This window comes from Rhodotorula paludigena, assembly GCF_050403205.1.
Source record: "Rhodotorula paludigena JCM10292 DNA, Rt_paludigena_JCM10292v1_ctg19, whole genome shotgun sequence".
NCBI lineage: Eukaryota > Fungi > Basidiomycota > Microbotryomycetes > Sporidiobolales > Sporidiobolaceae > Rhodotorula > Rhodotorula paludigena.
This window is the reverse complement of record NW_027481439.1, coordinates 203,545-220,381: the sequence shown is the minus strand read 5'-3', so window position 1 is coordinate 220,381 and position 16,837 is coordinate 203,545. Positions and strand designations below refer to the sequence as shown.

The window sequence follows — 16,837 nt, the reverse complement described above, 5'->3', positions numbered from 1 at the left end:
CGCTCCAGAGCGCAGACAGGCCGCCGAGACTCGCGAACGAGCTCCCACTCCCTTCCGCGTGGTCCGCGCCATGACCGTCTCGGGCCTCCTCCCGTACATCCGCCACCAGAAGCTCAAGGGCAGGATCAAGGCAGATGGGCCCGAGGTGCTGGCACTGCAGACGAGGTCTTCGATGGAACAGGTCGTCGAGTTGCTCCAGCAGAACGGATACGGTACGTTGGCGCCCTTCCGCGCAATGCCCCCATTCTCTCGCTGACCTTGAATACTCACAGACATCAACAACACGGTCCACGTCATCGACGCCGCCGCCATCACCTTTGGCCAGTACCAGCAGCTGCGCGACGGCGTCCAGTATGCGCCGCTCAACATCGCAAAAGAGAAGGTTGCATGCGGCATCGAGGCCGCCATCGAGGCGTACGTCCGCGTCATCCAGCAGTCATTTGGTCCGGACAGCCAGGTCTGCGTCATCTTCGACCACGAGCACCTGCGCCCGCGCCTCAAGGAGGAGACCGACAAGAAGCGCATGCTCTCGTCGTGGCGCAAGAAGGAGTCGCAGCGCCGGTGGGCCGACAAGCACCGCAAGGACAGCAAGGACCCGACCGCGATGGAGCTGGACGTCCAGGGCGAGATTGCTCCGCGCGCGACAAAGCACCAGTTTCAGCAGGGTATGCCCAAGCGGGCCCTCCTTGCAGGCACGCCATGGAGCGAAGTCGAGGTGCCCTTCCCTCTCGAGAGGGCCAAGGTGCGCCGCAACCCTCAGCTCCGCCAGTTTACCCAGGAGCTGACACGTCAACATGGACAGGCGTTCTGCGACATGCTCGGCGTCGACTCGGTTGTCGCACAGGGCGAGGCCGACCCGCTCGTTGCCAACAAGATTCGCGAGTTCAGGGCCAGCCACCCAGCATCGCAGCTCTACGTCCACGCCGTCGATTCGGATGCCGTCGTCATGCTCCGAGCGACCGATTCCGAGGTCCTCATTGCGCCCAAGAAGCTCGTCAAGCTTGAAGTCCTTTTTCGCGTCGCCTTCGAGTCGTCGACGGAGTGGTCTCGCCTCACCTCGCTCGACGCCCAGCTCGCTTTTGCCCTCCTCGTCGGCCACGACTTCAGCAAGGGCCTCCTCAACATTGGCCCTGTCAAGCTCATCGAGTCGGGCAAGCTCGTCACCCTCTGCAACGCCGACTGGTTCAGCTACACCGAGGCCGACTTTCACAACGCGCTAAAGTATGCGCTCGAGGGCACGGACAAGGCGGGCACGTGGCAGCAGCAGATCGACCAAAGCCGCGTCCCGTCACTCGAGCACATGCGCCGCGCGCTGCGTGCACTCCGCGGCGAGGACGTCCCCGCGCACGAGCTTGGCAGCAAGGACATCTGGCGCGACGAGGTCCGCCAAGAGCTGCACAAGGCTGCGGCCGCCCTTGTCGCCGATCGCCTCGAGACCACTGCCGCCGGTCAGGCGTGGTCCAACATTGAGCTGCCATTCCCGCAGAAGACGAAGAGGAAGGCCCTCCTGCCCGCGCTCGAGAGCGACCACGAAGACGGTGCCGCCGCCGCGCCCTCGCAAGTCCCGCCAAGGACGCCTCGCAATCCCGCCCGCCCGCAACCTTCCAAGTCGCAGCAGCGCGCCCGCGCGGTCCAGGGCGCAAGCTCAAGGGCGGGCAGCGCGCGCGGCGTCAAGGGCAACGGCCTGACCTTCAAGGGGTTCGACATTGCCGACGTCGAGGCGCACCGCTCCATCCGCGACCGTGTGGTTGACTTTGGCCAACGCTTCCGCGAGGCCGAGCCGGCAGCCGCTCTGTGGCGGGAGGCAGAGGCGGAGCGCCAAGCGCAGAAGGAGGCGGCGGCGAACACGCCGGCAGGTAGCAAACGCCAGGCGCAGGACACGCTCGATGAGGACGTCGAGATGTCAGACAGCGAGGACGCGGGGAGTCGTGAGTCATCGGATAACGATGAGGGTGACAAGGACAACGAGGACGACGAGGAGGACGACGAGGACGACGAGCTCGCCGAAACCGACAAGGATGAGGATGAGGAGGATCACGTCGCGTCGACCAAGTCGAGGTCGAAGAAGAGCATCAAGCAGATGTTTGCGCTCACGACACAGCAGCTGCAGCCAAAGCAGGCGTACCGCAAGCTTGCGCAAGCAGGTGCGTCACATCCGAAAAGTCAGAAGGGGCTCAGCGCTGATCATCACTCTCACCAGACGAGCTGAACGTCAAGACGGGCAAGGTCAAGGTCAAGACGGACAACGACGGCAGCGTCGGTGAGTTCACGAGATACCCGCTTGGCTCGGCAGGCACACAGCTGACCTCGCCAAATAGACCCCGAGGACGCCGCGCGCCATCTTTTCGAGCTCGCACTGGCGCAGGTCGGCCTCGAGCATGGTCACCTTGTCGCGGTTGCCTATCCAAAGATTGTCAAGGCGGCGTTTGCCATCTCGCCATTCCACAACATCGTTCGACAGGTCACCCCAGCGCATGGCTCGCACGATCACGTCGAACTTGCGAGGTGGCTTACCCTCGTGGTCGAGACGGTCAGGATGCAGCAAGGGTCACTGGTGATCGGCAAGACCCTCGCAGCCTCGTGCCCGACCCCGCCGGACGCCGACAAACGCATTGACGACATCGAGTTTTCCGGCCTGAGCGCAGCCGACAAGAAGAACCTGGTCAAGTCTCCCGGCTTCCAAGCTCGCTGGAACCGCCTCACCTTCCAGCAGAAGCAGTTCTGCATTATCGAGAACGCAAGTTGGCCGCACTACAGGTTCAGGCTAGGGGCTGACTCTGCCTCGCACAGGTCCCGCTCTTCATGTACGACATCATCGACCAGGTCCGCCTCGAGCAGCAGATCAGAGTCAGCGACCTCAGCCGGACATTCCACCACGCCGCGCTCAAGACAATGGCAACCTCCTGCCTGCACGACGTTAGCCAGCAGAACGACCGCCGCCTGCAAGACCTTGTCGCTGCGTGCCTCGAGTCGGATCTCGAACAACTCGGCATCCTGCAGAAGTATGCCGAGGAGCACTTTATGTTCAATGCCGAGCAGCCTCTCGGCCTCGACGTTTCGTCCGAGCGCCTTGACCGGCTCAATGCCGCAGACGGCGTGCAGACGGCAATGCGCACCGTCCTGCTCAAGGCGCTCGTGGCGCAGCTCAAGGCGGCGCCTGTCGCATACGATGCCGGGCGCGTCAAGCAGTGGCGCGACGAGACGCGCCGCGCCGTCAAGGCGTGGCAGGCGCACAAGAAGGCGCCAAAGGAGGTTCAGGACGACATCTACCTCGCCAAAGACATCACCAACATCCTCGCCGAGCTTACCAAGATTCTTCGTGCCGGCTATTGTCGTTCGGCCGAGCTCGAGGAGCGCACCAAGGCAGCCGCTGATCACGAAGACGGCACAAAGTTGCGTCGCAGCGGCAGGCAGAGGAGCGCGCCCGCGACTGCACCAGGAGAGCAACGGTCGCCGGCGACGGTGAGGCGCGAGAAGGCCGAGGCGACAGCGACGATCGACAGTGTCTTGAACGGCGACAAGGACACGACCATCCCTCGCCGCCACATGAGCGCGGTTGTCATGGCGCTGTGCAGCACGCTTGATCAGCTCAAGCTCTCGGTGAGCCGACCCTCCTCCATGCCAAATCTCAGGCAGATGACCAACTCTTGCCTTTGTAGACGTACCGCGCCACGTCCCTCGTGCTCAGCGGCGACAACTTCTCGTTTCTGGTCAGCAACTACGACTCCGTCCGCGACACGTGGGTTGCCAACGCAAACACGATCATTACGCGCGCACAAAACGCCGTCGGACGTCTCCCGGTGTCACCAGGATGGTCGACGCAGACGGTCGACCTCAAGATTCGCCACCAGACGCGCTACGGCCAGATGTATCGAAACTCGGATGCCCGCGCGCTCTACGTCCTTCTCGAGGGCGTGCACGACCTCAAGATCACTCGCTTCGTCACCGTCAATCACTCGCCTGACAAGGTGATCCCGCTTCTTGCCGTCAACCCCGAAGTCGACGCACAGATCACTTCGCTCTGCAACATGCTGCCTCAGACACGGGCGCTGGCGGTCAGCCAGATTGCCGAAGTCGTGCACCTCCTCTTCGACACGTCCAAGTTCCCGACTTTCGTTCCGCATGGCCAGTTTACCATCCAGCGTCACGCCGTCTCGATTCTCGGCTTTGACCTCGAACGCGTGTCGGCGCCTACGCTCGTCGAGCTAAACACTGGTGCGCCTCTACCCTTTTTTACACAAGTCGAGGGATGAACCCTGATCTGCAAGCGCGCACAGACATCATCACCGCCTTCAACACGGTGCTCGGCAAGCGGAGCACGCAGACGACGGGCTGGCTCACGCAGGACGGTCTCAAGAAGTGGAACAAGCGCAAGTACTACGTCCTGCAGCCCAACCACCCGTCGAACCAGTATCACCGCGTCGCCCTCGAACCGCTCATGTGCGGAGGAGGGAAAGGTTCTCTCGAGCTCTCGGCGTCGGCCGCGTCTCGTCTCGACAGCGTCACGCGCATCTACAACAAGTGGTCGGTGGCACAGGAGGCCAAGGCAAAGCCGATCAACTTCAACAATGTGCACGCCAAGGTGCGTAGCGCGCTCTTCGGCGCTCCGAACGACGCCGTCGGCGACATCCAGGACCCAGCTCTTTTCGACAGCAAGACGATTGTGGTTGGGATCGACATTGGCGAGACGCTTGCTGCCGCCTTTACCGCCCTTCCTCCGCTTGACCATGCCGACTCGCCCGTGCGCGTGGCCGAAGTGCGCTCGAGTACAATCTACGCGTACGACCACGGCGACCGCAACACGCAGGCCGAGGTAGCCGCGCACTCAAACCTCAAGTGCCTGCGCGACACCCTCGGCAAGGGTGCGTTGATTGCGCCTCCTCAAGGGATAGTGGATTCGAGACTTACTCGCTCCCGCGTCTGCAGACGAGTCGACCCAGGCCGACGCCGCATTCTTCGCCCTTCTCGAGCTCCGCAACCCTGTTCGTCGTGCAATCGTTTGGCAACACAATCAGCAGCGCCAGTCGGCCTTCAAGAAGCTCGGCACCGACCTCGTCCGTGACCTGTGCTCGCGCTTCGTCAACTCGACCGACATGTCGCGCAAGGTGGTCGTCTTCCTCGGCGACGAAGGCGGCGGCAACCTCAAGGACAAGAAGCCGCGTCGCAAGCGCGGCACCAAGTACGGCAGCGTCATCTTCAAGCACTTTGTCGAGGCCTTCAAGACAGTGCCGCGTCTCAAGCTCACAATCTGCTTGGTGAACGAGTCGCACTCGTCGAAGCGGTGCCCTGACCCGTCGTGCCGCATGGAGCGTGTGTGCAAGGGTCAGCAGTGCTGGTGCGTAGCTGTGATGTATTCTACAATGGCACCAGCGAGACTAACGACCTTCGCAAACACAGCCTCAAGCACCCCAAGCGCAAGTCCGACAACTCGAGCCTCATTCGCCTTCTGCAGTGCAAGGCATGCACTGTCGCCTTCCACCGTGACTTTGTCGGCGCTTTCAACATCATCTGGATCGGCCTCGTTGGGGCCGTTGTCTACAAGCTCCATGCCTTTTCGAACGCGACGATGAGCACCTTTGCAGACGCGACGCAGCAGCGCAGCGCCAAGGCCAAGACGACGGCCAAGCGTGTCAAGCGGTAGAAGCGCATGAAATGCTGTACAGTCTTGTCAGTGCCACACAGAACTCGAGCCGCGAGAGGGGCAAGCGGTCAGATGCCAGCGCAAAGGCTCTCGCAACCCGTGTACGAGAAGAGGAGGGAAAGTCAAAAGATGATGCAGTACTTGGACAGGGAAGAGCAGAGAAGGAGGCTACATGAAACGGCAACAAGGTGCGAGAGGAGGCGAGGACAGAGGAAGAGACAATGCGGGAGAACAGGCTTGAGAAAGAAGGACAGGCGAAAGTAGACAAGCAGGACAGGTGCGGCGTGTGAGCCTACAGGAAGGGAAAGAGTCACAACGTGCTGCAGTGAAGGATAGATGCGGACGCACAACGGGATCAGAGGCGGTTCAGCTTTGAGTTGCGGTCGGCGGTGCGCTTGATGGAGTCGGTCGCCTGGAGCATCTTGCGGCGCTTGCGGCGGCGCTTGAGCTCGACCGCCTTGCTCGCCGAATCGTCGTCCGACACCGGGTCAAAGTCGATCTCCATCCCGGCCGGCTGGCGGTCGACACGAGGAGTGCGGCGCGACTTCGGCGTGTACCTCTCGAGCGCCTTGCGCTGGGCCTCGATGACCTCGTCGAAGTTGACGAGGTCAAAATCGAGACCGAGATCAGCGTCGGGCTCGATAGGCGCCTTGTTCTTGGGCTTGCTCGAAGGGTAGGGGTTGACGCGGTTCGAGATGTGCTGAAGTCGTGAGCAGAGCAGAGAGAGTGATGTCAATAGGCGCGGCAATGTGATCAGCGAACGTGAGTGACCTTGATGTTCTGCGCGTGACCGTGGCGACTGTGCTTGATCGGCGTCTGCGGCGACGAGACGATGGGCGACTGCAGGGACTGAAAGAGTCAACGACGCTGGAAAGATGTGAAAGGGTGGGCTTACGCGAGAGGTCGAGGGCGTCGGAGGCGACGGCGAGAGCGACAGAGGTGGCTGCAGGTGGGATCGTGAGCGCATGGCGGGAACGGCCAAGATGGACACGCTCACAAGCTGGACGGGCGTGCGGTTGATCTCACCGTCGGTCGAGGGCTGTGAGCAAGAGGCTCGAGTCAGCACGACTCGACAAAAGGAGACAGAGGAAAGACGCACCGCGCCGCTGAGGAGCTGACCCGCACCGGGGAAGGCCGGCGAGAGGAAGGGCGTGTCCAGGGGATACGTGCGCATCGGAGCGTGGAGCGCCGTCTTGCGGTACTTGGCCGAGTCGAGCTGGTTGGCGAACTTGCGGATCGCGTCGCGCGGGATGACGGGCGCCTGGAACATGCGGTCGAGCTCGGCATGCGCATCGATGGGGGCGCTCTTGCTGTTGGCGTGAACCTCGTTCTTGTGCGTGACAATCTTGTTCTGGATCATGAGGAGAGCCGGGTACATGACGTCGTACATCTGGTGGAGGCGGGCCATGTCCTGGTGGCGCGAAGCGTACGGGTTGCCGGCAAGGAGGGCGTACAGGTCGAGCAGCGCCGTCTTGTCGTGGGTAAAGGTGGGGAGGGCGAGGCGAGCGCGGAGGTTGTTCTCGTCGAGGACCTCGTCGAGGATGATGCGCGTGATGGGGGAGGGGAGGGTCGCAGTGAGCTGTCCGCTGTTCATGGCGCGGCCGACAACTTCGCGGTGGACGGGGCCGAGGTCGCGGAACATGAGGACGAGGTCGCAGCCGGCGTCGAGGTTCTTGTAGTCGACCTTTTCGCCTTTGGCGTGAGCGCGAGCGACAGCCTGGACACGCTCGTGGCACTGAATAATGACCCTGCAAACAACGAGAGCGTCAGCACCGGGACAAAGGCGAAGCAGAGGCTTTTTGCGACGCACTCGCCGACGTTCTGCGGCGAGTAGCAGAAGGCGAGGCGGGCCGTGACGGTCCCGTTGCCGCACTTGCACGGGAGACCTGAAGAGGAATTGGTCAGTGGAGGGAGTTGCAGGATGGAACGAGGGACAGAGTAGGGACACACGTGGGTCTGGGCCTGGTTTGGCGTAGGCGTCGAGGACTGCCTGGAGCGTGGAGAGGGGCACGGGGCCGGAGGGTGTGTCGACAATCGGAGTCGGCGGAGTCTCGGTGTCCCCCATGTTGGTCGAGGTGAAGGCGGTAGAGCAGCGGGAGTTGGAGGAGATGAGCGTGAGAGCGAGGGTGAGGGGGAGGGAGCAAAGTGACGGGAGCGGAGCAGAGGGGCGAGAGCGAGGGACGACCCAACAGCAGCCAAGCCAGTTGGTTGGGGACGGCTGACCGCGCCGCTCGGATCCTCGTGCAGCAACGTCAGCAGCATGAAGCAGGGGGTGCTCGAGCGGGAGATGGCCCTCGGAGGACCTGCACCAAATCGAGCGGGACAAAGACGGAGGGGTAGCCTGTAGCCAGCAGAGCAGGATGCATGCAAGCAGTAAAAGAAGGGAGCAAGCGTCGGCACAAGAGAAGGGCAGGAGGGAAAGGCAGCAGAGGAGAGGAGAGACGGACGGACGCTGCGCAGCGTTGAGGCCCTTCGACTCCGCAGACCTGATCACGACGGAAGCTTCGATCATGCGGGGACAAGGTTCCAAACGGGCATCGCTGACCTTGGCCCAACCTGCTCCTTCTCGCCTGCCATTGCAGCAACGCGCTCCAGAGACCGCGTTCAGATTGACAGACTGCATGAATCTGAGATCGGACAGGATGGACACGCGCCCGTACAGTAGCGAGCGCGTTGGCGAGAGGGGCAGGTCCTCCGCCCTCGTCGTCGACTGGCGATGCGCGTGAAAGCAGCTGCGACAGCGCTGTCGCTTTGTTGGGGGCGTGTGTGGGGACAGCCAGGTGTCCGTTGAGCGCGAATGACCTCGCTGGGGCGCTCTCTCCCTCTCTCTCCTTCCTTCACCTCACTCCGGCCTCCCTCCTCCACCCAGAGTCCGACACCAGGTCCGCCCTCTTCCCTCCTCCTCCTCACGCCTGCTCGCACTGACCCTCGTCCTCCTTGCAGCTTCCACCTTTCTCAGCTCTGCTCAACAACCAGCCTCGAGTCTACGCGGTGCGTGCTTGATGTCCGACGAGATGAGGGTGAGACGAGGCTGATCAAGTGAGTCTGGCGTGTGCGCAGGTCGAGTACGCCGGATCTCACGGCTGCTGGGCTAGTCGGTCGTCGCCTAAAGCACCATCTGGTGCGTCGAGCCGTCAGAGTCGTCGAGAACTCAACAAGGCTGACGCTCCCGCGCCGCAGCCGTCTTTCCGCGTTCACACGTCGACGAGGTCGGGTTGCTCGATCGTCTCTTCCAGGTCCGTTTCTCTCCGTTCTTTCCACTGCTGCAAGAGCAGCATTGACGAGGATGTCCGAGCAGGTCTCACCGCGTAAAGTCAAGGCCGTCGAGGCGCGGAGAGCGGGCGGCGGGGCCTTGGTGCGTTCCTCTCTTTGTTCTCGCCAGAGGGTCCCGGGTGTCAGATGCTCACGAGGAATGTGCACGCTGTGCGCAGGTTGCAGCTGGTAGGACCCAAGCAGGGGAGCGAGGCGGAGACGATCACCCCTTCCCCGGCCCGCAGAGTTGCGGGTCGTCGCCCCTTGAGGGCTGCAGTAGTTGCGTAGATTTCGTCGCGAGTTTCACAAAGCGGGTGTAGCAGAAGCCTGGATCCGCGAAAGGCAAGCGTGAGCACTCTAAGCCGAAGCAGACGGCAGCGATCTGCTTCGCACCGAGAGGGTTGTGCGGATTCGTCACCAAGACAGCGGTAATCTTGGGCGCCGACTTGTCCCCTGCCCGCCGTTCCATCTCGGCATGCATTGCCTCAACTTCGGCGAGTGTGCCGTTTTTTCCAGCGGGAATGGAGACACTAGCGATGCCGACCTGGCTGGTTGCGCTCAAATCGGGGACAAAACCATTGTACCAGCTGCGTGGAAAAGCAGGTTTCAGCGGAGCGGCCATGCGGAACCAGATGTGGAGACGTATGGACTCACGGAGCAGGCAGTACCCACTGGTCACCAGGGTCCGAGATCACGGCCGCGATGTGCTCAATCATCGGCGAGAGCCCGTTCGACGTTGCGATGTGCTTCTCCGCCACCGGGACATGGGGCGCAAAGTATTTCTGGTAGTGCTCACTGAGTGCCGAGAAAATGCGACTGGACCCCAGAATCGAAGTGCCGTACGTGAGATCCTGTCGGAAGAGAACGGTGAGGAAGGCACTTGGCGACGAGCAAGCGGAGCAGGACGGACGGTGTGGCCGATCTTCAGAGTTCCCTGTCGCTCCCAGAACTTGATGAGCCAGTCATGAAGAAGGCTCTGCGGAAGGTGGAAGCAGGTCGAGTGGCTCTGTGAGCGCAGGACGTCCAGGAGTGCGAGCAAGTACAGCACGAGCACACGTTCTCGGCAAGTCCAGCGTTCACGACGCCGTCAGGATTCTCCTCGGACCACTGTCGCCTCGCACAGGGTCATATTAGCCTCGGTCCGTAGTCGTCGACGTAGTTGAGTGGGGAGAGACGCGCCTGGTTGCCGAACGTGCGGAAGATGGCCGAGAAGAGCGGCGACTTGGACGTCTCGTCGAGCTGCCTCGTAGCGCGCTCCGACAGCCCAGGCTTGTGCAGCTGCATGATTCTGGAGACAAGCGAGAGCAAGCCGAGCCATGTCCGAGATTCGCAAGCGATGAAACCACCTCAGGGGAGGCGAGGCATCTGCTGCGTCGTGAAGCGGGCCAGGGCGGATGGCAAGCAGCTCCTGTAATCATGTGAGCCTCTAGAGTACAGCGAAAGCAGGACAGCCAGGCAGGGAAGAGGCGAAGAGGAAAGTTGGGCGACGAGGCCAAGGTCAACTTCACCTCTGTCGGACCGACTCGCTCTTGGTGAGCGACTTCAGCTCTTATGCAGAGAGAGAGCCGTGCTGACCATCTGGAACCACCACTGCAGCTGCAGCGCCCGCGCTCACCCCGTCCTCCTCCCTCACTCCTCCCGCGAGTCGCTGCCGTTCAACTCGGCCAGCGCACCACTCGTGAGTCTCGAGACTCCCCCAGCAGTTCACGATCAGCTTTCTGCAGGCGTGAGAGCATGGGCGCTCCGTCTGCGGGCTGTGTGCGCCGAGTCGCGGGTCCGCCAGCTTGACTCGCACATAAGCGGGCTCAGCGAACACGGCAGCCGAGACTGGCTGAGCCAGCGCGACTCCTCTACGCACTATTTCGGATGCTCGCGATAACGCGAAGATCTGCTCGGGGCACTGCTGACATTCGACTGCTCCGCCTCTTCGGACTTAACAGCGGACCTCTTGCCGTGCGCCGCTGGTCAATCTGCTTTCCCGGTCTTTCCTCTGTGCTGAACTTCAGTGCACACAGCGAAACCCTCAACCGCGATCCAACTCGCATCATGAGCTTCTCGGCTGCTCCCGCTGCCGGCCAGCGCAAGGTGCGTCTCGATTACAGCTTCAAGCGCAGCAACTCAGGCTGACACGCTGAGCCATATAGTGGACCATCCGCGTCCCTGCCTCGTCCGCGAACATCGGTCCCGGCTTCGATGTTCTCGGACTCGCCCTCTCCCGTCACCTCACCCTGAACGTCTCGCTCTCGCCCTGCGACGCTTCCGACAGCAAAGTCGTCCTCTCGTACTCGGGAGAGGGCGCGTCGGACGCCCCGCTTGACCCGTACAAGAACTTGATCACGCGTGTTGCGCTCTACGTCCTCCTCTCGCACCGCATGACATTCCCCTCGGCCGTCGTCAACGTCAAGATCGACAACCAGGTGCCCTTCGGCCGCGGCATGGGCTCCTCGGCCGCTGCCGTCGTCGCGGGTGTTCTCCTCGGCGACGCGCTCGGCGACCTCAAGCTCTCGCAGGAGCGCGTCAAGGACTATGCGCTCATGGTCGAGCGGCATCCGGACAACGTCACAGCCGCGCTCTGCGGTGGCTTCACGGGCTCGTTCCTTCGCATCCTCGAAAAGTCCGAGACGAGCCCCTCGTCGATCCCGCTCGCCGAGGTCCTCCCCGCCTACCCGGCCAATGCTGGCCCGCCTCAACCCGGCGACGAGCTTCCGCCGCAGCCGCCCGTGAACGTCGGGCGACACGTGCGGTACGGCTTCTCGAAGGACATTGGCGTCGTCGTCGTCGTGCCGAAGTTCGAGGTCGAGACGGCCAAGGCGAGGGGTGCGCTGCCGGACAGCTACCCGCGGCAGGATGTGGTACGCATTCTTCGACTCCTTCCTGTCTCTATGCGTCGTGCCTGATGCAGTGATGCTCATGAACGCCCTCGTCGCATTCCACAGGTCTTCAACCTGCAACGATTGGCGGTCCTGACGGCTTCGCTCGCTGCGTCGCCGCTCGACCCGAACGTCATCTGGGAGGCGATGCGCGACAAGGTGCACCAACCGCAGCGTGAGGGCCTGGTGCGTCCCATCTCGTTTTACAGCATGTGGCTCCGACCCGTCGACAATCAGCTGGCCTTCGCCTGAAGCGTAGCCCAGCTTCGGCTGCTAATGTGACCCTTTCCGCACAGATCCCTGGTCTGAGCAAGATTGTCAACACCATGACCCCTTCTACCAACCCGGGCCTCCTCGGCATCTGTCTCTCGGGCGCCGGGCCCACAATCCTCGCGCTCGTCTCGAACGAGGGCGCAGCCAAGCCCGTCGCGGGGAAGGCAACGCCGCAGATGGAGGCTGTCGGTGAGGCAATCAAGGCCATCTGGAAGCAGGACGGGATCGAGGTCGAGTGGCTCGCTCTGGAGGTCGACGAGAAGGGCGCCACGCTCGAAGAGCACAAGTAGGCCTGACGGAGATTGGCTAGTGGTACTGTATTGCATGCGCATAGACTCACGCTGCGCGGAGCCGACACGAGAGAAGGCTGCGCACTGCGGTCGGTTTACCGGGCATCTTCGCCTCCTCCTCGCTCGTTCGCGCGTCACTCTACCAAGTTTTCGCTACGCTGCACAGCCTGATCGATCGACTCTCGCGTGGTGCTCAGGGGTCTGAGTCTGTGATGGACCGCCGTGGCAAAAGGACGGTCTTCGGCATGTTCGGCGTGCGCATGCAGCGCGGACACGCGAAGGCGGCGCGACGGGAGTTGCAGCTGGCGCTGCGTGTGCCGCCCGGATACTCTTACAGGCGCCGTATCCACTCGTACCGTCCATGGAAGAACTGAGATCTAGGATGCGCGCTACCAGCGGAGCCTTCTCAATCTCGCACTCCCTCTCCTGGTAAAAGCTCCTGACAGCGTACGATACGAGGCAGTGTCGAGCACCGGACATCCGAACGCCGACGCTCTTGTGAGGGCGCAAGCTGCTTGTGCTCACTGACTGGAATTGCAACGACCCGTGCAGGTCGTCAAGTGCCGCTTCCGCATGGACAGGAAAGCTCCTGCGAGTGGACATCTTTCCGCATGCGCGTGGTGGGCTCGATTGCGGCGATCAGCGCAACGGACGGGCGCACAGACCTTCGAGAAGCACAGGCCCGCGCGCACGCGACGAAGCCCCCGAAGACAGGAGTCGACCAAGGCGGGCGGCCGCACAGCAAGGACGACCCGGTCTGCGCGCGACACGCTCGACTCTCGGTGTGACGGTTGCGACCTTACGAGTTCTGCTTTCACGACTGGCTACGCCTTGTTCACGACCCTCGACACGACCTTCTGCTCACGCCGTAGCGCGACTTCCCCGTCCGCTGGCTCGCTCAGACCTCTGCTAGGTCAGCGAAACGCGCTCACTGCCGCAGACAGCACAGCTAATCACCATTGACAATGCTCGCAGATCTCTGCTAGACGACCAAAAGAGCCTCTCGCTCCTCGAGAAGACGGTCTCCGCCCGTCTCGAAGCTCATCCCCAAAAGCGGCCGCCCGACCGCCAATCAAGGTGAGCGTGCTTCCTAGAGCTCTCCGGCGGGCTAACGGAGCAAAGAGGCACGCGATTGCTTGCGCTAATCGGATCGAGATACAGTCGTGCTGATCCTCCTCGTCGCGGCGGCCGTCACGGCGAAGACTTAACGCAGTACCTCGCCTTTGTTCGCCAGTAAAGCCGCCAGGAAGACCGCCGTCCTCGGTCTCCGCGCCTGCGAAAGGTGAGTCTCGCATCTTCCCGGTGGCCTGGCCACGCGTGCATGCACCCGGGTGCAGCCAGAGGGGACGGAAGTCGGGTTGAGCGAGCGCTAGGGGAATGCGATCGAAGGATCGCGGGCGGCGTGCATGCGCAACGCCCACGAGGCTCGGCCTAGCCAAAGGCGGCGTCCGGAACGCTGGGAGCGGCAACTCGCCCGACCGCGGTCGAGACGAGCACCGTCGCGACGCGCCCTGCGACGCGCCCCCAAATTTCGCAAAGGGCGATCGTATGCGCATGCCGGGGCTTCAGACTTGCCTGGATCACGCGCAGAGCTGACCGAAACACGCGCTGCAGAGCTCGCTGAACGTCGCCGGTGCCGATTTTGCGGAACGACGCACTCGACGCCTCCTGGTCAAACTCGCGACATCGCCTCTCTCGCTCGTTCAGCGCATCTCTGCGGGTTCGTGCGTCTCTTCATTTCAAGTTGTACCGGCAAGCTACGGGCTGACGAACACAAACACCATACGCGGGCGGAACAAAGGCAGCAGACGCGTCTCAGACGGTGAGCACCCCCTCGCCGAAGGACGCGCTCTTTCCCACAGTGCGCCTCGACGGCCGATTGCAGGCAGGGCCTCCGCGCGTCGAGCACAGAGGCCGATCGGACACGTCGGCAACACCTTGCGGCGCGCGCCCCGGCCGTGCCCTCCAGTGCGTGGCTCTCGTCTCAGGCGCGCGCGCGACTGGCACTGATCCGCACGCCGCTCGCTCGCTGTGCCCATCTCGCTCGGTCGCCCTCTCCCTTCCCGTCTTCTCGTCCACCTTTGTCCTCTCTCGTGTCCGTCTGTGCCTCGTCTTGTGTTCCGCCGTCCGCCTCTCGCCCTCTCTCCCTCTCTCGCCTCCCCGCCTTCGGTTCGCCGGCACGCTCGCTCCAACTACTCGACCTTCCTTTCGCCTGCCGCGCACCGCCCGCGCTCCGCCCGCCCGTCGCGACCCTTGCATTCGTCCGTGTCCCTGCATCACCCCGACTCCTCCTTCCCCGCCTACGCAGCAAAACTGTCGCGACCCGTCCCCTTCGTCCCTCTGCACCCCGCATTCCTCGACCGCGCATCCCGCCTCACACGACCATGAAGGCGCCGACCGTACCGACTCAGCAGCCAGTACGGGCTGTCGCGTACCCGCGCAGGCGATCACCCGGCGCGACGAGCTCGCGCGGGCCGTCGCCAGCGTCGCGAAGGACTTCCCCCACTTCGGTCGAGATGCAGCGCCAGGCGCAGCTCACGCCCGCCGAGCGCCAGCTGCTCCCGCTTCTCGAGCGCGAGTATCGCGAGGATATCCGCAGCTACATGTACGAGATGCAGGTGCGTCGGCGTTTGAGGATTTTTCGGACGGTCTCATCACGCGCCCGAACGCGACCTCGCTGACCAGGATATGCGCATGCATCGTGCAATTTTCTCTCGCTGCCACAGAGCAAGACGATGGCCAACGTCGAGCTCATTGACCAGCAGCCCGAGCTGCGCTGGTACATGCGCTCGTACCTGGTCGACTTCCTCGTCGAGATCCACCTTCAGCACCGCCTCCGCCCCGAGACGCTTTACCTCGCGCTCAACATTGTCGACCGCTACGTCTCGAAGCGCATCGTGTTTAAGAAGCACTACCAGCTCGTCGGCTGCGCGGCGCTGTGGATCGCGGCCAAGTTCGAGGACGCGAAGGACCGCGTGCCGACGCTCCCGGAACTCGTCGAGATGTGCTGCGGCGCGTACGACGAGAAGGCGTTTGTGCAAATGGAGGGTCACGTCCTGGAGACAATCGGCTGGGTCGTCGGCCACCCGTCGGCCGAGGCGTGGCTGCGACTCGCGTGCGTGACGGGCACCATCGAGGACGCCCGCACCCAGCATGTCGCGCGCTTCCTCATGGAGCTCACGCTCTTCCACCGCGAATTCATCCGCTGCTACATGTCCGACGTGGCCATGGCATCACTGCTGCTCGCGCGGCACATGCTGGGCAAGTCGCGTCGCGTGCGTCCACAACCTCTCTCCCGCATGATCGCGCTTCTATGCTGACCGCTGGACGCGTCTTACAGCCGATCGACGAGAGTGACGCGGTCGTGCACATCATGCGCATGCTCGATGAACTCCTCGGCGAGCATCTCGAGGAGGTCTCACCCGTTGTCCTCAAGAAGGTGGGCCTTCTTGCTGCGACGGGCCCCGCTTCCAACCGACCTCGCGCTGACTTCGCGTCTCCCGCCTCGCAGTACTCGCTGCCGTGCTACTCGCGCGCGTCCATCTTTGCCCGCGAGTGGTATCTCTGCGGCCGCCGCCTGGTCTACCCCGAGCACCACCCTTCCTCGGCTCCGGTCACGCCCATTCGCTCTGCTACCGCCACGCGCGCGTCTGCTTCGTCTTCGTCGCCCGTCTCGTCGTCGCCGCTGCACCTCTCGTCGACGCCTGCGCGGTCCGACGCGTCGAGCGCGACTTCGGTCTCGTCCTCGGACTCCGAGTTCGACCTGTGCGACGACGACGACGACGACGATGAGCGCGACCCGGACCAGCCGCTCACGCCTCTCACGCCGTTCTCGAGCGCGGGTGACTCGTTCATCGGCGTCGCGCCTGCCGGCATCGCGCCCGAAGACGTCGTGACCGCGACGTTTGCGGCGGCCGCCGCGCGCGCTCGCAAGGAGAATGCCGAGCTGCCGGTCGACCTCAAGGCGCAGATGCACCACCACCAAAACCAGTACGCGCCGGCGCACCGCATACCGCTTGAGCACGCGAGCTGGGAGATGAACCACCAGCAGGTGCCGCCTCCCTCGCATGTCATGTCCATGTCGCCGCCCTAGGCGCCGTGCCCATGGCCTCCTTCCGCCTCTCTCTCGTCCATACAGCATCCATCTTCTCCATGTTCACATCATCATCGGGTTCTCTCTTCGTTTCGCATCTTCCGCTCTCTCTCGCCTTTCCATGTTGCCAGTTCTTCCATCGCGCCTCCCGCACCGTGGCTCGCTCACCTCGTTTCTCGTTCCCGGTGGTCCCCTTCTCGGCATCGTTCCGTCGGACACCCTTGCACATGTTACCCCCTCATGCCCATCACGATACCCACACCTCGCACCAACCACCACACACATCATCTGCTGACGACCCATCTCCCGTGCATAGCCCTCTCGTTTCCTGCTCTCCCCGCTGACGACCTCCTCTTCCCCTTCTATCCCACCCTGTTTATTCCCTTCCTTCCCCTCCCTCCCTCCCGAAAACATCCGT

The 16,837-nt window shown here is 63.1% G+C and overlaps 5 protein-coding genes across 5 annotated transcripts; 3 read left to right on the top strand and 2 right to left on the bottom strand.

The window, feature by feature from the left end:
- Positions 1–70: 70 nt before the first annotated feature.
- JCM10292_004233 (uncharacterized protein) lies at positions 71–5,641 on the top strand (the record flags this gene model as incomplete). The annotated part of the gene is made up of 9 exons (XM_076648893.1): positions 71–212; positions 273–2,144; positions 2,201–2,260; positions 2,319–2,662; positions 2,791–3,600; positions 3,660–4,215; positions 4,278–4,862; positions 4,927–5,335; positions 5,398–5,641. 9 exons carry the CDS (start codon positions 71–73, stop codon positions 5,639–5,641), a joined length of 5,022 nt encoding a protein of 1,673 aa, XP_076505598.1.
- A 355-nt stretch (positions 5,642–5,996) lies between these two features.
- On the bottom strand, positions 5,997–7,706 carry JCM10292_004232 (uncharacterized protein; the record flags this gene model as incomplete). The annotated part of the gene is made up of 7 exons (XM_076648892.1): positions 5,997–6,341; positions 6,404–6,481; positions 6,537–6,584; positions 6,639–6,680; positions 6,741–7,389; positions 7,452–7,527; positions 7,592–7,706. 7 exons carry the CDS (start codon positions 7,704–7,706, stop codon positions 5,997–5,999), a joined length of 1,353 nt encoding a protein of 450 aa, XP_076505597.1.
- Positions 7,707–9,116: 1,410 nt separating this feature from the next.
- On the bottom strand, positions 9,117–10,177 carry JCM10292_004231 (uncharacterized protein; the record flags this gene model as incomplete). Its single annotated transcript, XM_076648891.1, has 6 exons — positions 9,117–9,220; positions 9,287–9,480; positions 9,548–9,744; positions 9,804–9,869; positions 9,950–10,000; positions 10,049–10,177. 6 exons carry the CDS (start codon positions 10,175–10,177, stop codon positions 9,117–9,119), a joined length of 741 nt encoding a protein of 246 aa, XP_076505596.1.
- Positions 10,178–10,939: 762 nt separating this feature from the next.
- On the top strand, positions 10,940–12,326 carry THR1 (homoserine kinase; the record flags this gene model as incomplete). Its single annotated transcript, XM_076648890.1, has 4 exons — positions 10,940–10,978; positions 11,038–11,745; positions 11,830–11,949; positions 12,060–12,326. The coding sequence occupies 4 exons, from the start codon at positions 10,940–10,942 to the stop codon at positions 12,324–12,326; spliced, it is 1,134 nt and encodes a 377-aa protein (XP_076505595.1).
- A 2,384-nt stretch (positions 12,327–14,710) lies between these two features.
- Positions 14,711–16,419, top strand: JCM10292_004229 (uncharacterized protein; the record flags this gene model as incomplete). The annotated part of the gene is made up of 4 exons (XM_076648889.1): positions 14,711–14,944; positions 15,053–15,601; positions 15,667–15,765; positions 15,838–16,419. 4 exons carry the CDS (start codon positions 14,711–14,713, stop codon positions 16,417–16,419), a joined length of 1,464 nt encoding a protein of 487 aa, XP_076505594.1.
- Between the last annotated feature and the right edge of the window lie 418 nt (positions 16,420–16,837).